At 39.6% G+C, this 19,451-nt stretch overlaps 1 protein-coding gene across 1 annotated transcript in view; it reads left to right on the forward strand.

Moving 5' to 3' along the window:
• Nucleotides 1-310: 310 nt before the first annotated feature.
• The window catches only part of LOC126088515 (UBX domain-containing protein 6), a 59,909-nt gene continuing 40,768 nt past the window's right edge, over nt 311-19,451 (forward strand). Inside the window, exons 1-3 of the mRNA XM_049906668.1 lie at nt 311-445; nt 4,271-4,338; nt 17,645-17,972. Coding sequence (XP_049762625.1) covers nt 17,740-17,972 — 233 coding nt within the window. The 5' untranslated portion in view covers nt 311-445; nt 4,271-4,338; nt 17,645-17,739. The remainder of the gene's footprint in view (nt 446-4,270; nt 4,339-17,644; nt 17,973-19,451) is intronic.

Genomic DNA, 19,451 nt, shown 5'->3' on the forward strand with positions numbered 1-19,451 from the left:
TTGCAGCTTCAAATCTTTGGTAATGTTATTGCGAATGTGGTGTAAGCTATTGGAACTGGAAGGGCGTGTGTTTTGTATTCTGTTATGGGAGTCGCTAACGTTTATTGTGAATATTAAATACAGACAATTACATATGTGATGACATTCGTAGATGACTATTTTAGCTATTTCTCTTTTTTGAACGTGATACAGCATCATGTTGGCCAATTGTTTAATGAAATTTTTAGTGCATTTAACATAACCTCCACTACACCTTTGACGGCTAATTTGTCGTCGAGGTATGCAACGGATATTCTTGACAGTCTGATTAACTGGCTAGCATTTGATGAGTTTCAGATAAAGTTGTTAAATGGTTTCTTGTTCATACTTGTGGCAAATTTGGTACTCATTTTCTTGTCTTGGAGGGTGTACGGAGAACAAATATCAGAGCGATTTTTGAAACCAGGTTAGTAGGGTTGACGGCAGTTGTAAGATTTTTATGACTGTGTCACTGTAGTGTTGTCATGGTATTAATGTTTTGATCTGCACAAGAAGGTCCAGCGGTGTAGTCCTCTAGAATATTTTTAAAGCAATGAAATTGAATTTTTTAGTATATAACACTATCTTACGGAAATTACAGCATGAGCATATTAGCCCCTTTTCAGTAATGTTTTTCCGTGTGTATTGTTATTATCGTGATGTTTTCTATAATACTCAGTACTACATAGGCCTATCTTGCTTAACTAGGCACCATAAATTGCGCTTGCCTAATACGATTTTTAGACATAAAACTAGTGATAGAATTCTAAAATGTTATTTCACAGAACTACAAATGGGTATATACATTTTTTCTTTTTATTTATTTTTAACATACAATTGCAGTTAGCCTAATTAAAATTTTTAAGAATATGCAGAATTTAAAAAAAATGAAATTCACCTGTAGAGACATGACCTGCTTGCTTACCATGCATGACATAACCAATGCCTTTCAAAAACAAACAATTTTTGTGCCATTCAAAAACAAATAACTTTTTATTTTTTCTGATTTTCTTCCATAGCCTAAATGTTATTGATACAGTCTTTCTCTCTGAAAACAAACAATTTGGCTCCTTTGACATGCACTGTATCTTGAAAAGTTGGTCTTTCTTTCCTGTTTTTGATGCTGTCCAATCACTGATTACTCATCATAGGCTGAATGCATTTTTTTTACACTCACATTTACTCCTTCAGCTTTGAAGCCATGTATGTGATTTTGAACCCAGAAGCTTGCCTCTTGTGGGCTTTGTTCTTACCAACTGAGCTATCCAGGCAAAACTCATAACCTGTCCTCAGTTTCACTTCTACTATTTCTCTCCTATGCTTAGAAACAACTGTGTTGCAGAGAAATTGTTTTGCCACAGACGATTGGTTTGTTTTGAAAATGAATCCTGTATTATTGAAGTCTGGAAAGTAACATAGAGGTGCTAGAAGAAGTGAAGTTGTGAGGACAAGTTGTAAGGCGTGTATAGATGGCTTAAAGTCAATAAAAACATTGCATGTAAAAGACAAGGTTTGAGTCCCAGTCAGTTTGGCACACAGCCTTAATCTGTCAAGAAGTTTCACAACAGTGCACATGTGCTGCAGACTGGTGAAAAACCCATTCTGAAAAGTTGATGGGTGATTGGACATTGTACAAAGTGATTATAACAAAATTGATCATTTTCTTCCATCATCATTATTTAATTTTTATTTCAGCACCGACATGATGTATGGATTATGAGAAAGCATTGTGGCATGCCTGTGTAATCCTTTTGTTATTGAATTGGCCTTTGGCTGTTATGGACATCGTAACTGCCTTCCTCAGATGTAAATGGTGGAGATTTATTTTTAAAATGGGTTGCAGTGCCATTGCAGACAGGCACTATGAAAAGAATACTATCACATTCGGGAGGACAACAGTTCAATCCCGTGTCCAGCCATACTGATTTAGGTTTTTTGTGATTTCTCTAAATCGCTCCAGGCAAATGCCGGGATGGCTCCTCTGAAAGGGTATGGCTGACTTCTTTTCCAAATCAGATGAGGCTGATGACCTCGCTGTCTCGCCTGCTCCAAAAACAACCAACTCTCACTCACTCACACACACACACACACACACACACACACACACACACACACACACACACACGAGCTATTGCACAAAGCTACGTATTGGACCTCCTTGAAATCTTGGTTGTGGTGACAGACTGATCTGCAGGACAGCCTGAGGTCTAGTTTAGCTTGGAAGGTGACAATTTGGTTGTGAGTTGGTGCAGCCCACAAATTTGAAAGTAGAAAATCTGATTGTGGTAACAAATTGACTGGTAGTGAAGCCTAATGTTTATGTCCATGCCGTATTGAAAATTGAGATACCTCTAGTTCTTGTTTCATTGTGCCTGTCTGTGATTCTTTATGTGTTGAGCAGCAATATTTCCTTTCCATATTGCTTTTATTCCCTCCTGGACTTTACATTGTTTTCAGTTGTTTACTTTTTGTAGAAAATATATCTCACAGTTTCTAGCAAGATGTGTTCTTTTGTTTAGGTCCTGATTTTATGTTGCCACATTGTAGGGATAGAGGGAGAATTCATTTACAACTTTTCATTCATCATTAAGATTTAATTCCATTATGGCCTCAAGAATAGCAGCTGAACTATTTAGCGTGATCAAAATCATATATTTTTTTGCATGCATTAGCCATTTTGAACATCTTTTACCCTAGGCAAGAAATGTGACAGCCATGAACAGATTGCATGAAGTGTACATCTACATACATTGTCTGCAAGCCACTGTATGTTGTGTGACGGAGGGTACCCTACTCTATATACTTTTGTACAAGTACTAATCTCGTTGAGCTTATCTTCATGGTCCTTATGCAAAATGTATGTTAGCGTCCGTAGAAATGCTCTGCAGTCAGCATCAAATGCCGATTCTGTAAATTTTCTCAGTAGTGGTCCTCAAAAAGAGCGACATCTTCCTTCTAGAGATTCTCATTTGAGTTCCTGAAACATGCCCGTAATACTTGCATGTTGTTTGAACCTTATTGTAGCAAATCTAGCAGCCTGCCTCTGAATTGCTTCAATGTCTTCCTCTAACCCAACCTGATGCAGATCCCAAAACTCGAACAGTACTGAGCAATGAGTCCCATTTGTGTCCTGTATTTGGTCTTCCCAGGATTCTCCCTGTGAACCTAAATTGACCATTTTGCCTCCCCTGTACAGTTCTTACGTGCTCATTCCATTTCATACTGCTTTGCGGTATTATGCCTAGATTTTTAACTGGCGTGACTGTGTCAAGCAGCAGACTATTAATACTGTATTTGAACATTATGGGTTTGTTTTTCATACTCGCCTGCTTTAACTTAAATTTTTCTTCATGTAGAATTAGCTGTCATTTATTGCATCAACTAGAAATTTTGTCTGTCGTCTTATACCCTCCTACAATCACCCAACAACGACGTTTTCCCATACACCACTGCGTCATCAGCAAACAGCCACAGACTGCTGCGTATATTGTCCATCATATTATTTGTGTATATAAAATCTATAACATGAGTGTTTCATAACAGATTTTTCATTGCTGGTGATTTTCAGGTAGCTTCTATCTTTATTAAAATGTTGTTTCAGAATCTGAGTTGTTCAAGATTTTTGTTATCCGTACTGAAGACTGTTTCTGTTTCTAGGAGTTTTTAATGCTCAGATGTGTTGTATTAACTTTCCATTCAAAGATGATGATGTAAAGAGCTTCTTGATAAATAACTTCCTTATAAAATTTAAAAAAAGGTGAAGGTAACAAACAATTAAAATTACAGCTTTATTCTGCAAAAAGTTGTTTGATGTCTCCTCTAGCCCAGTGATCATTGTAAGGCTACTATTTGGATTCAGCTGTCTGAAACAATAATTTCTAGTAGAGAGTTGACTTAAGGAGTGTTACTTGGAACAGTCTGGACACAACAGCAATCAATGTGTTCGAAAGTGAAAACATAGAAAAAATAGTTGTCTAGTAGCATGGCACTGAGGTTACAGGCAACATCAATGGAAGGTAGGCCTACATGAGGCATTTCGGTATATAGTGGCCTTTTTTCACATCACTATGGTCTGTGATGATACTAACTTTTATGTAATTTAATATTCATACATAATTACCACAATTTTGTTTCTCAAGGAATATCTCATACATGACTTTACAGCTCCTGTAAAAGGAATAAACCCACTGTAGATAGCTTGGTTCTTTGCTGTTTATTTCTAGATACTATTTAATTTTTGCTCCTATTCCAGGATTTCAACCATCTGCCTTCAAATAAAACTGGTTCTGGAGAGAATAGAGGACAGAGCAATAAATGCAGGTGTTTTGTTGTTCTATTGAGTAATAAAAGTTCTCAAGTATACTATCAGTAGTTTATCTGCTTATGATTCCCAAAATGTTGTGATTATAAAAACCACTTCTATATGCCTAGTATTTCTTTTCACCTTACATACCTTTTGCTCTTCAGTATATGTTGGGTTTTATGGCTTATCATGTAGTACTGAACATCATGATGATTTGAGACTTCTAAAGGAAATGCATTACATCATATTTGTTATAGGTTAGTTGCACCTCTTTTTAACATTTTGAAATTACTGACATACTGTGTTTTTCTAAGATGTTATTTCCATTAGATTGTAATTTTGTTCCATATTCTCTGTTCTGAAAGCAAAAACATTTTGTGCCAAAGTAATTTGCTGTTTTAAATTTAGCAAAATTGTCCCTGGTTTATCTAACAGTCTGATTATGAATGTTATTTGAAGAGCCTGACCTCATGTTTGAAGGGACCATTACTGCATCCTTGAATGTATCACTTTAAAAATTAGTGATAAATGTAGATGGTTACAGATTCATGTATTCTTTATTTGGTTCATCTCACATATAAAATTTGCTTAGTTGCTCTCAAAATACGAGGTGCATTCAAGTTCTAAGGCCTCCTATTTTTTTTTCCGCCGGACTGGAAAGAGACAGAAACATGCGCCATTGTTTTAAAATGAGGCCGCGTTCATTGTCAATACGTCCCAGAGATGGTAGCACCGTACGGCAGATGGAATTTTACCGCCAGTGGCGAGAATGAGAACTGTAGCAACCTTGGTTTTAAATACTTAAAAATGCCAGTCAGCTCAATGGAAGCACACAGATTCACCGCCACCAAAAAAATTTTGGGTAACCGCCAGTGCTGAAAAAGTGCATCCTACGAAAATGTTTTGAAGAACAAATTCCTTCCTGCACTGCAACAAAAACGTCCGGGAAGGGCTGTGCGTGTGCTGTTTCACCAAGACAGCGCACCCGCACATCGAGCTAACGTTACGCAACAGTTTCTTCGTGATAACAACTTTGAAGTGATTCCTCATGCTCCCTACTCACCTGACCTGGCTCCTAGTGACTTTTGGCTTTTTCCAACAATGAAAGACACTCTCCGTGGCCGCACATTCACCAGCCGTGCTGCTATTGCCTCAGCGATTTTCCAGTGGTCAAAACAGACTCCTAAAGAAGCCTTCGCCGCTGCCATGGAATCATGGCGTCAGCGTTGTGAAAAATTTGTACGTCTGCAGGGCGATTACGTCGAGAAGTGACGCCAGTTTCATCAATTTAGGGTGAGTAGTTAATTAGAAAAAAAAAAAAAAAAAAACGGAGGCCTTAGAACTTGAATGCACTTCGTATTACCATTTACGAATTACTAACTTGTATAGTGGCTTAAATTTAATAAAAGTTGTCTTAGCGTTTTTTGGCAGTACCCATGCTACGAGTAAATCATACAGTACTTAAAATTAACAACAAAAGTCATCTATACTGCATATGCAAATAGTTTTAATGAAAAATTAGACCATAGAACAGAAGGAACTGCCTAGGTGCAACCTCATGGCTAGCTCTCTCTCATAATAACTGCATTACGGACAAAATAAGTGGTAACTGTGATGTACACTTTGTTGGTAGGGTATTACTGCCTCTGGTGGTCACCATATTGTTAGCAGCTGAGGAAAGTAATTTGCACTCAAGCACTGTACAACTGGCTGAAGAACTATAGCCGGGACTGAGACTGAGCATCCTCTAGGAAGTTACATTTAGCCAAAGGACTAACAAAAGCTGTTCACAAGGATACATCTCTGGTCTTGTGTTCTGGGATTTGGTGTTAGATCACTCCAAATGAATGTGGCTGTTGAGAGCGATAGCAAAGGCAGTCCCATTTACAGGTGCTCCTGTTCGTCACCATGCCAAGTGTCAACTTAGCTTGTGTGGATGGTCGTGAAGCAGTCAAAGGTCTCATGGTGTGCAGTTTATTTGCTCTTGGTAAAGATAAGCTCAAACAGTCTGGGAACATAACATATTGTTAAGTGTTGCCATCTAATAATGAAGAGTGCCTACAAAAACACTTATGGCCTGTGCATATACAGATATGAGGTATCAATGCAAACAATAAAACTGTGCCATGGGGCTATTATAACTCCCACAATCACCTGTGTCTAGTTAGCCAGTACTTAGTAATTCTTTTGTGTTAGAAATAGACAGTACTGGCTAGTGGAAACAACAGCAGGGGGATGGGGAAGTAGTAAAGTGTGCATTAAATGTAATAACTGTAGCAGTATTTTCACTAATGGTGATAGTTTCACTATTATTTAAAAGATGTGAATGTTGATATAGGACCATGTAGAATACTAGATAGTGGGGGTAATTTGAAATATAAGTCAAATTTCTGTATAATTTTTGCATAGTTTTTGAGGTAGAATTTTTATATATCGCTATTGCACTTTCAGGCACTGTAGCAAAACAAACTGAGAAAAAGAAAGGGCATCTCTTGGATAGATCTTTAATGCATTGTAGCATTGAAACTGTATATTTGCGGAATAAGCGAATATAAATACAGAATCCACTAAATACGCCTCGCAATAACCCTGGGTTCAATATGGGGCGGCGGTGAGGTGGGTGGACTGCTGTGGCCTGTTATGGGGTTGTGAACTACTGAGGGCTACGGCGGGACAAAACCTCTCCATCGTATCTAGGTCCCTGGTTCAATATGCAATACACACAAATACACCTCAATAGCTTCAGAAATTATGGAATTGAGATTGCACTGTATGCTGTGATTTTGTTACACATCCTGGGCACATGACGCATGATCTCCTCAGCCAATCAGATTACAGAATGAGAGCACATTACACGTCATGTAATCAGCCAATCGCATCATCACAATTTCAATGTGTGAGCATGCAAACAATGAAAACATTTTAAGAATGAAACGCAAATAAATTATATACTCCAATGTAATGTACAAAATATTCAATGACAAGCATAGCAATGCTGCTGTAGTGGTCTTCAGTCCAGAGCTGTCCATTCTACTCTATCCTGTGCAAGGTTCTTCATCTCCCAGTACCTATTGCAACCTACATCCTCTGAATCTGTTTAATGTATTCATCTCTTGGTCTCCCTCTATGATTTTCCTCCACGCTGCCCTCCAGTACTAAATTGGTGATCCCTTTGATGCCTCAGAATATGCCCTACCAACCGATCGCTGTAACATACCTGTAATGTTGAAGAAATTGAAGGTGCCAGTTTCTCCAGAAGGCAAAGAATTGTAGTCACTAGTCGTCCTTGCATCATTCTTCAAAAGCGTTATTGCTTTACATTTCTCCTGGGCAGGTGAAATTAACCTGCCTAAAAAAAAAAAAGTGATGTAATATTTCTTTTTGGTGATGTGTTTCATATTCAGCTAAGTAACTCATGAAATGTTTGTTCTTTTTGCCATATTGTGTAATGGTACCTCTGATGTACTGCCATATTCTGTCCACATTCTGTGTGTGAACAGAAAGATCATTTGCATTTACGAAGTTCAGACTGGTTCACTTTAAGGTGCTGAAAACCTTTGGTATCTTGAGTGTTGTACGAACTGAAGGAGTCACTGATAATTGTTGTCCCAGGGAGCATCTTTTATTTTATTTTTGTGAAAAACACTTCCTTGGTCCGAAATTCAGTGGGAAGCATTTTTCGACCCTCTTGAATTTCACCAAACACCCAGTTTTGTAGAATTTCCCCGAATTTCTTTGTTTTATTTTCCTAAATTTCACTTTGCCAACTCACAGCCAAACTCTGAAAATACAGCCAAAAGCAACTTAACCACATTCCTGGAAATCATGACCTATTCATAGAATAATTCTTTATAATAACAAAGAATATAAAAGTCACTTCATTCTGAGCAGTTTTACCCTAGATCACTAAACTCTCCTCGAATTTACAATTGCAGTTGAAACCAATTCATGATTATTGTCAGTATAGGGTGCAAGATAGGACATTTTGTATATGACATACCACTGGAGATCTTGTAATTAAACAGTACATAAACCATAAATTATGACATCCTTGATATAAAATATGGAGTAGTAAAATTTACAGTGGTGTAATAATGACATTGCAATGCCCCCCCCCCCCCCAACCCTCTTAAATGTTCTCAGATTAAGTTCTGTTACATCCAAGCAGTACCACACCTTGGAAATAACGATATGGAAACCACAACATATTCAGAATAAAACAGCTTACGTTTGCTCAAAACTAGTAGTAGTGTCATTGCTTCATTCACATAGATTTAAGATGTCATGTCACATCCCAGCCTAACCATGCCTCTGATGGAAAAAAAGAAAAGAAAAAGCAAAACCAAAATTATATATGAAGCCATAGCTCTACTTATTTCTATACTATATGTATTTTAATTTGTGTGTGTGCGTAATGAAATAGTCACATTGGCTGAATAGATCATGTCCGCTGTGCTCACTGTAATTGCCTAACTAGATAACATGTCCTGTGCTCATTCCCCTGCGGGTCCCGGGCTTAGAATAGGCCTGAGGTATTCCTGCCTGTCATAAAGAGGTGGCTAAAAGGAGTCTCTCAAGTTTTGGCCTTTGTGGTAGGGTTTGACCTCCATTTTTCAAAATTTTCCCGAAGAGTGAGCCAATTGGGGAAGGGCGCCTTACATGGTGCATCGTGTCCATCATGCACTGAGACCTATCGCCTTCTTCATTGATGTGGATCTGCACTTCTGCTCATTCTCCAACTGTTGGGTGAAGTCACACTCCTGGGTGCATATTTTTCTGTCAACAGTGCAGTATCGTTTTCTACGCTGACGATGATAATTGACTTGTTTGCACCTGATATCCAGCACAGTAGCCAGTCCGTTGTGGTGGGGCCGCCATGTACCATGTTGGTTGTAGCCCCCTGACCACACAGGGATCACTCTGCTGATGCTTGCGCTGTTAACTCCCCGTGTATGCCAAGGGGTAGATGCCCATCCCCCTGGGGCATTGGGACCTCTGCAATGGCCATCCTGCCAGGTGGCCTTTGCCGCAGCTGGGTGGCGCTTGTGGGGCCCTGTTTGGGGTGGGTGGGTGACACGCGATGAAGCATAGTACATCATCTCTTGCTGGTGGTCAAACATTAGCAATCTCTAAGCGTTCATGGACTCAATTCAGTGTACAGAAGTATGACTCCAAATTGTTCCCCCTCTCTGACCACGCCAAGGGAGGAACATCAGACTAAGGATGGCAGCGGCTCTTATTCGCCCCGGTACCTTGTATGTTCAAGAGCTGATGGGGAATCTTTCATGAAGATGAAGCCTCAGTTTTTTGTTGAGAGCATTTAGAGGACAAGTTTGGGGAGGTGGAAGGCTTGTCCAAAATGATATCTGGGTCAGTCTTGATCAAAACAGCATTCTCTGCCCAGTCATGGGTGTTACATGCTTGTGGCACTTTAAATGTTGGAAGTTCGGTCATATGTATTCCCACTGTACTTCCAGTGTCACGTCGAGATTGCGGACGCCCATCACATCCCAATACTCCATATGCCCCACCTCCCATCTGTGTCAACTGTAAAGAGCACCATCCGCCTTGCTCACGAGACTGCAGGATTCTACAGAAAGAAAGGAAAATCATGGAGTACAAGACCCTGAACCAACTGACCTACACTGAGCCTAAGAGGAAATTTTAATGCCTACATCCTCTACGCATGACATCATCTTATGCCGCCGGTACAACAATTCTAGCCCCATCAGCTCCGCCAACCCCATTCACCTCTCAGAGCCAGAAGACAACACCTGTCCCCTTGATGGTGGGAAGCACTTCCCTCCCTGTTGCTCCTGCACCACCTACTTCAGGAGCAACACCCTCCCAACCATTGGGGACGTCCGTCCCTACTTCTAAGCCGGAGAAGTGCGCAACTTCTTGGGCTGCCTTTGCTGGGGAGGGGTCCCTTGGGTCACTCCCTTCCCAGATTTCTGCTAGTGGGAAAGATGACACCTGCCAGTGGCTTGAATCAGTGAAGTCCTCCCAGCCAGGGAAACCAAAGGAACAGCGAGAGAAATCCAAAAAGAAGGTCCCCAAGACCAAGGGAGTTGTGGTGGCACCCATACCAATGCTACCTCCAAGCTCTGTGTCTGCAGATGAAGTAGAGATTCTAGCGTCCGCTGAGGACCTAGATCTTGCTGGACCCTCAGACACAATGGATATAGACTGCTCAGGCAAAAAGTCAGTGGCAACAGGTGACCCTGAGGCATAAAGTGCCTCATTGAGTGTTCCATGCCTTTCCAGTGTCACGATGACATCATCCTCCAGTGAAATTGCAACAGCTTTTTCCACCTCCTGGCTGAGCTACGGCAACTGTTAAGCTTTACAACTGCTTTCTGCATTGCCCTCCAGGAAACCTGGTTCCTGGCAATGCGGAATCCTGCGCTCCGGGGCTATAAGGGATACTACAGGAACCGTAGCGATTGTAATAGAGTTCAGGTGGAGTTTGCGTTTATGTCCTAAACTCAGTCTGTAGTGATCCTGTGCCCCTTCAAACCCCTCTTTAAGCTGTGGCTGTCAGAATAAAGATGATGCAGGAATTAACTCTCTGCAGTGTATATCTTCCTCCAGATGGTGTAGTATCCCTGAATGCATTAACTGCACTGATTGATCAACTCCCTAAACCTTTCCTACTTTTGGGAGATTTTAACGCCCATAACCCCTTGTGGGGTGGCACCGTGCTTACTGGCTGAAGCAGAGATGTTGAAACTTTACTGTCTCAGTTCGACCTCTGCCTCTTAAATACTGAGGCCGCCACACATTTCAGTGTGGCTCAAGGTAGTTACTCGGCCATTGATTTATCAATTTGCAGCCCAGGACTTCCCCCATCTGTCCACTGGAGAGCAGATGACGACCCGTATGGTAGTGACCACTTCCCCATCTTCCTGTCACTGCCCCGGCGTCAAGCCCACGGACGCCTGCCCAGATGGGCTCTAAACAAGGCAAGCTGGAAAACTTTCACCTGTGTGGTCACTGTTGAATCTCACACACACGGGAACATCGATGTGATGGTTGAGCAGGTGACTACAACAATCGTTTCTGTGGCAGAAAACACGATCCCTCACTCTTTAGGAAGCCCCCGGCCAAAGACAGTCCCTTGGTGGTCGTCGGAAGTCGCTGAAGCAATGAAGGAGCATCGGTGAGCTCTACAGCGGCATAAGCAGCACTCTTCCATGGAGCACCTCATACCCTTTAAACAGCTCCGTGCTCGCGTTCACCAGCTTATCAAACGACAGAAGCAGGAGTTTTGGGAGAGAGATGTCTCGACCATTGGGCGCCATACGTCAGCTTCCCAAGTCTGGGCAAAGATCAAACATGTTTTCGGGTACCAGACCCCAACAGGTGTTCCCGGTGTTAACATAAATGGTGTGTTATCTACCGACGCAAACGCAATTGCCGAGCACTTTACTGAGCACTATGCTCGAGCCTGTGCATCGGAGAATTACCCCCCACCCTTTTGCATTCTCAAACAGTGGCTGGAAGGGAAGTCCTCTCATTCACCACACACCACAGTGAATCCTATAACACCCTATTTACAGAGTGGGAGCTCCTCAGTGCCCTACCACATTGCTCCGACACAGCTCCTGGACCAGATCGGATCCACAGTGAGATGATTAAACATCTCTCATCTGACTGCAAGCGAAATTGCCTCCTCACCTTCAACCGGATTGGGTGCGATGACATCATTCCATCGCAATGGCGGGAGATCACTGTCATTCCGGTACTCAAACCCGATAAAAACCCACTTGATGTGGATAGCTATCGGCCCATCAGCCTCACCAACTTTCTTTGTAAGCTGCTGGAACGTATGGTGTGTCGGCTGTTGGATTGGGACCTGGAGTTATGTTGCCTTCTTGCTCCATATCAGGGCGGCTCCTGCCATGGTCGCTCTACAACTGATAATTTTGTGTCCCTAGAGTCTGCCATCTGAACAGCCTTTCCAGACGCCAACACCTGGTCGCCATCTTTTTTGATTTGCGAGAAGTGTATGACATGACCTGGTGACATCATATCCTTGCCACATTATATGAGTGGGGTCTCGGAGGCCCACTCCTGATTTTTATCCAGAATTCCCTGTCACTTAGTACTTTCTGTGTCCAAGTTTGTGCCTCCCATAGTTCCCCCATATCCAGGAGAATGGGGTCCCGCACGTCTCTGTATTGTCTCTTTATTTTTAGTGGCCATTAATGGTCTAGCAGCAGCTGTAGGGCCATCCGTCTCACCTTCTCTGCATGCAGACAACTTCTGCATTTCATACTACACCACCGTACTGGTGTTGCTGAGCGGCACCTATAGGGAGCCATCCACAAGGTGCAGTCATGGCCTCTAGCCCACGGTTTCCAGTTTTCATCCACAAAGTCGTGTGTTATGCACTTCTGTCAGCATCTTACCATTCATACAGAACCGGAACTTTACGTTAATGACGATCCACTCACTGTAGTGGAGACATACCGCTTCTTAGAACTGGTTTTCAATGCCTGATTGACTTGGCTTCATCTCCTCCGTCAGCTTAAGCAGAAGTGCTGGAAGCACCTCAGTACCCTCTGCTGCGACGGACTCTTCAGTTACCATTAATTTTAGCTGCCAACGCCTCGTCGGCTAATTTAGTTTTACGTTTTATATGCGATGGTTCGTTCTATCATTCTGTATAAGTTTTAGTGCATGTCGTTTGTCCCTAATGTTTTTAGGGTAGATGTTTTAATGTGTCGCAGAGTGGCTTCCTTTTCCTTTTTATTCTTGTGGTTTACCCCTTCTACTTGTTTCGTGCTTCTCTCTATGGTTTTCTTTTTATGTTTTTGTCCATAGTAGTGTTGGTTGTCTTTCTGCCGTTCTACTGGCTCTTCCTTTCTCTTATTATTGTGCTGTATGTCTCCTTTCTTTTCTTCTTTCCGCTGTGTAATTATATTACTGGGAACAAGGGGCCAGAGATGTCGCAGGTGGGTCCCTTCTCCCCCCCCCCCCCTCCCCCTTTTAAACCAACCAACCAACCAATCTTGTGCTCAGATTGCATGATGAAAGCATATTGTACAATGCAATCTCGATTTCACAGTTTCCAAAGCTTTGTGCCTTATTTGGTGGATTTTGTATTTACCCTTGCTTATTCCACAAGTATGCAGGTTCAGTGCCACAGCACATTAGAGATCTATCCAAGAGAATTCCTTTTCTTCTTGATTTGTTGTGCTACTGTGCCTGAAAGTGCGATACAGATATATAAAAATTTAACCCTTGACTTTCAATATGTAGGCCCACTGGTTGAGGTTCAGTATATGATTTTATCTAAATTGCTTTATAACTAATGCAGTCAAACTATGTTTCAGTTTCACTTTGTTTTTATGCAAGGCCACACATTCCAATTATTGAGGAAAGGGAGGGATTGTGGGAGATGATTTCTGCATTTGTACTCTTTTTTTTTGTGTTATACATGCCCTCTTGGAGTTACACATGGTAAGTATAGTCTCTGTCTGAATGTTGGATAATGCTTGTGGTGGGAATGTAGATTCTCCCAGAAGGACCCTATAACTGCCATACGTGTTGTCAAAGAATCAATTTCCTGTTTAACAGTGCTGTGTAGCATGAGGTGATCTATGTAGATTATGCTACTGTGCATTTCTTGCATTTGTGATAGTAGTTATTCATTTTTGTATTCTGTATAGTGCTAACACATTTAGTGGAAAACAGGTATTACCCCTGTGACACACTGTGTCATCGCTGATTTGAAAAGTGTGCTGCAGAAGGATTGGTATAGCTTTGAAAACAGACAGTAGATGCTTGTTGTGATATAGCAGGATAGACATGGGGTTCACCAGCTTGCTCGTCAGTTTGCAGGTGGGCTACACATCTGGAGATGCATTTCAAGAGATGGTGTCTTGGTAGTATTACCAATTGTCTTGTTAGCACAAGCTGTGGGGGTGTTTCAGTGGCTCACTGGTCTCGATACAGGAACATTGTGTATTTCATATAACAAGGGTCCTGATTTAGTTGCGAATTCTAAGGTGGTGCAAACCACTGTTATAAATAATAAGAATAAATATTATAATCTGTAATCAAAAATTGAACAGTTGGCAGTGGTTATTGAGAAGAGTTCTTATGCTATTTTGTACAGTAGTAATATCCAGCATAACAGGAATTTTCCTTTGTGTATTGTAAAGATTTGTTGCTACTCTTGTCACCAACACGACGTCTTAACAACAAAAAACCCAGTAGTCTGGGTGAGGCAGTCATAGAACTCAGCAGCTTTTTGTCCCAGAGCAGTATCTCTGTGTATAGTATTTAGATGACAGTTTATTGCATTGTATAATAAGTTGTACATTCATTGTTGCTTTATTCCCTCAGGACTGAAATACACCAGAAACAATATGGTTATGTAATCGAGAATATATTATTAGACTTATTGAGCTTGTGGTTTATTAAATGAAGTAGTTTCTCTCTCTTCTGTCACGTGTCAGAGTCGACTGTGCGAAATATATCAGTAAGTCTCTTACATGTGGCAGATGGTGTATTTATGACTTGGTTTTCGGAGTCCGTAAATGTAATGTGGATGATATATTACAGTTTTTGTAGCTTGGGTGTCTGTTCTTCCAAAAAATAATGTAGACCCAAAAAAATAGTGTTCTGTTCTTTTCCATAAGACATTACGTGCCACAAATTCATTATGTTACAGTATGAAGCTGACATCCAAAATCAGTAGTTTGTCGACCATGCAGTTGTTGTGTGTCACTGATTTAGTTCCACTTACATTTGGGTCTTGGGAGTTATGAAGGTACCAAATTTCCTTTAGTATTGTTTAGGTAGGAAACCCAAATGTATAGAATTTCATTTCCTTCTGCAATAGTGTTAGTATATGATCTTAAGTATCTACTTCGAAATATAAATTACATAATATTGAAAGCTGTTTGTTAAGTTTAATTCTGTGTAGACCTATGAAATGATATGAGTTATCAACAGTACTGGAGGTTTTCCACCTCAGTCTTATAACCATCTCTGTCACATTTTGAATGAAGGAAGTCACATTTGCCACTGTCTTGATGACAGAAATAAAATGGAATGGTTGTTCAAGAAATTGTCAGGAAATAACAGGTAACACACCCTCGAAGCACTGGATGAATTTTAAATCAATATCCGCAGATAGTATTACTGTGTATCTTGAGATATGTTACTGGTAGAGACTGAGGGAATGAAATGCTCTATTTAACAGCGCAAAGAAAAACTGGTGTTATTGATTTTCAAGATCATCTATAGATGGAAAAGTCATCTTTCACAAAAAAGAAAAACCTAAATACAAATAAGAGGCAGTTCTCGCTGTAAGAAGTGTGAATAAATGCTAACTGGGCCAGTGAAAAATTGAGGTGCTATCAATAATGACCACTTTTTGATGATCTAGCATCTGAGATTGATGCCATTATTTTATTGTTAAGCAGTTGAATTGGAAGTTGCTAGAATGCGGCAAAAGCAAAAATGCCTACTAGAAAGTTTGTCGGTGCATGAGAACTGACAGCTAGTTGACAATTTCTTGCCAAAATAAGGGAAACAATTTACCGTTTGACACCAAGCATTACATAGCTGTGGGGTGAAAAACTGACCTGGAAGTCTATTCTGTGTTGATATAAATTTTCTGCTGACCAATTACATGATTTTTTTAACTTTTGCTAGGTACTGTGTGGATACATAACTGCTGAAGGACAGGAGAGATGCAACAAGTGAACCAAAGAGCTCTAAAGCTCAAACAGTGGTTGTTACTGTATCATGTAGTAAAGTCCATAAACAATATTGAAAATTGTTAATGACTTCCAGAGACTGTAGAAAACATTTTAATCCAGCATTCTGAGACATGTATAACTTAAAGAGATAGACCATTTCAGATAAACACAGTGTCTCCGTTCAAGACAAAATGTTGTTACAGTGCAGTTGGCTATTTTGTAGACTTCATTTCTAACTTGTGTTATGGGGCGATAGTGTAAGCCAGTACTTGATAATTTTAGCAAACAGCATTGAAGAACCAGTGTTGACAGTAGTGTATTTTTAAATAACTGAGGGCAATGCTCACCACATCAGCTGCATTTAGCAGGTGCCCCCTCAGGAAACTCAGTTCTTGAGGGCAAAGTTTGGAGTTAATTAGCGTGAGTATGGAGACTGGTGCAGGCTGCCAGTCCTCTATAACAGAAGAGTGTGAACATGCTTATGTGACCACTTTGTAATGTGATTGTGGAATGTTATAGATTATCTACAAGGAGTGAGCATCTTGACTTAACCACCTACAGTGTATGGATAGCAAAAACATATTAAAAAAAACTAAAATCTTAAGATTGCTAAGTGCTAGTAAGATGAATGGTTGTTGAGATATCCACTAAAAGTGTTAAGAGAACTGTGAACAATAACAGTGTGTTAATTGTATCTATAATTTTTTTTTTTTTTTTTTTTTTTTTTTTTTTTTTTTTTTTTTTTTTTTTTAATGAAAAGAGAAGATAGACGATTACTTGAAAAAATCGGTGTATATTGTATCATATTTCATTTTAATATATTATTGGATCATTTAAAACCATAAAAAGTTTGGAATGTTCCAGTACTGATACAAGCATATACTATTTTTGCTAGTTAAGCAGATACTAAATGAAATCAATGGACAGTGCTCTTTTCATAGAGCAAATAGGAGCCTTTAGCGTAGGTAGTAAATAGTTATATACAACACAGGTGGGTTCATCTCATCCTTGAGTCTGAGTGATACGCCCTTCCTTTTTACCTTTCCTGAATCTGTCCCTCTTTCCTCCCTGAGAAAGGAACTAATAGTTTCAAAAGCTGGGATAGTTCCTTGTATATTGACATTACTCTTGCTAATACTAAGTTTTTAACCCCATGAAATTAAGTACTGGGCACCAATTCTGTCACATAATTTTATACTATTCTCAAGTGAACTTTTCTTCTGACATAGTTAGGGAAGGGGGTGATTGTCATTTCAGCCCTGTCATAAGTTAAGAAAGAAATGCCTGGTGCTTCATTCTTCATCTTTGTAATAATTACTACCACCACTTCGCCATCTCAGTTAGATTGTTCACTTATGAACATTTTGTGGGAAGCCTAGCTTTTTTCATCTGTTTTGTGTCAACTGTTTATTTTTATTAGTTAACAAGTACTGCCTTATTGTTTTTGTTTTTCTCCTCCTCGTGTATTTGTGCTTTGATTTCTTGCACTCCAAAGCCTGGTTTATGTGCCTTCTTCTGTATTCTAATGCCTTATTGTTTCCTTTTTGGACTTGAATGTATGAACTTTCAACAACTTTGAATATTATAATTTTAATTTTTGCAGCTACCTCCAAGACAATAGAAGAGCTGAAGAAGAGTGTGTCACTGTTGAAATTGCCCAAGGAGCATTCGCCAAGAGTTTGAGTTGGCAAAATCAAAATGGCTGATAAGATTAAGCAATTTTTCCAAAAGAAAAAAGTAGATGCAAAGTTCAAGAGAGCAGGGAAGGGATACAAACTGACCGATGAGCAACCAAGGTCAAATACAGTGACACCGAAGAGCAGTGTGCCGACGACATCACGATCTGCCCTTTCAGCGGAAGCAAGCCAAGCAGCTGCTGCTGCAATGGCTAGACTAGGTGGACAGAAGCAAGACAGTGCAACAGCCTTCACGTAAGAGAGATATTTGTTTGAACCTTCGATTGTTATCCTCGAGTATTGTGACCGTATCCATTGTAGTGTCAGTGAGTGCAGTCATTGAGTTCTGTAACCTCATTTAATAAATAATGTTGGAATTGACTACGGCTCCAAAATGATGACATGTGGAATGGGACATGCAAATGAACGTATTGCATTTATTAGTAATTGCAATTATTTAAGTAGCAGACATGAATGAGCAATTTTTCAACTTACCCGTTCATGAAAGATCTCACACGAGAGTATCAGAAAATAAAAAGTAGCTGAAAATAATAGACATATTCCATATTTTAGTAGCATTAATAATATGATTTTTATCCTTTCGAATAGAAATGAGTATTAAAATTATCAACAAATATTTTGATGGGACTCATCTTCCAACAGGGTTGATAATCGTACATACCTCCATGCTTGCTCGGTTTCCTCTCATATCTGGTTTAACATAAATTGTCATTGTAGAAGACACACATTTTAACATTTGTTTTCCCTTTATTTCTATCCATTTATAAAATACCCAATTATATGCTAGACATTCTTCTGCTGTCTGTCTTTGTCATCTGTTTATCACCTTAACACCTTATTTGCCTCATCTACCAGTGTAATTTTTAATTTTGGTTCAGAGTGTCTACAGTAATATTATCTTTCTTCATTACCTAATAAGTACATGATCTTTAGTCTCACTATCCTTTGCATCTTTTTGCTATGATATAAGGTGTCATTCGTTCGGAGAAAGCCGCAGTTGAAAGAATAATTTTGTTCCCTTCACTTATTTAACTGGAGGACAATCTTTTTATGCTGCAGCACTGGTATGAAACTTCAGCATCAGAGAAGCAAAATATTTATTGTATATTTTTAATTTTGTTTCCTCATTCTGAAGATGACTGTAGATCACAGCTGAAACTGATAATTGGAAAAAAAAATACAACCACTGATTGTTGTTGAGTTAAATTGTAGAAGAATGAAATAATCTTTTAGCTGAGTTTATCTGTTTCTCCATTAGTGACAATTTTTCAGGGAAGTAGATGCTATTTGTCTGTACTTGCAGCTCTGTGCACAAGATATGCACAGGGATAGGAACAAGTAGTTTTATTTTATCACCAGTTTGATATTAATTTTTTGCAAATTTTGATGTAATTTTATGCCAATTTTGGATGTTAATTTTTGCAGATTTTCATGTTATCTTCTGATTTTGATATTTTTTGCCAATTTTTGTATTAGTTCCTAAGTGTTTGTTTTTGAAGTACTGTATGTTCCTTATTCTTTCCTTATTTAACTGCTTTTCGGTGTTATGTTGAAATTGAAGATCTGTTGGTTTAATTATAAACACTGACCTCACAAATTACATTTGTTTTAAGTACTGGAAAAGTAAGTTATTTATGTTAATCCCATTAAATCTACTCAATTAAAGAGAAAATAACTCTGTGACCACACACCACTGAAAAATTTTCCAAAAGA

Source organism: Schistocerca cancellata, chromosome 6 (assembly GCF_023864275.1).
Source record: "Schistocerca cancellata isolate TAMUIC-IGC-003103 chromosome 6, iqSchCanc2.1, whole genome shotgun sequence".
Taxonomy (NCBI): Eukaryota; Metazoa; Arthropoda; class Insecta; order Orthoptera; family Acrididae; genus Schistocerca; species Schistocerca cancellata.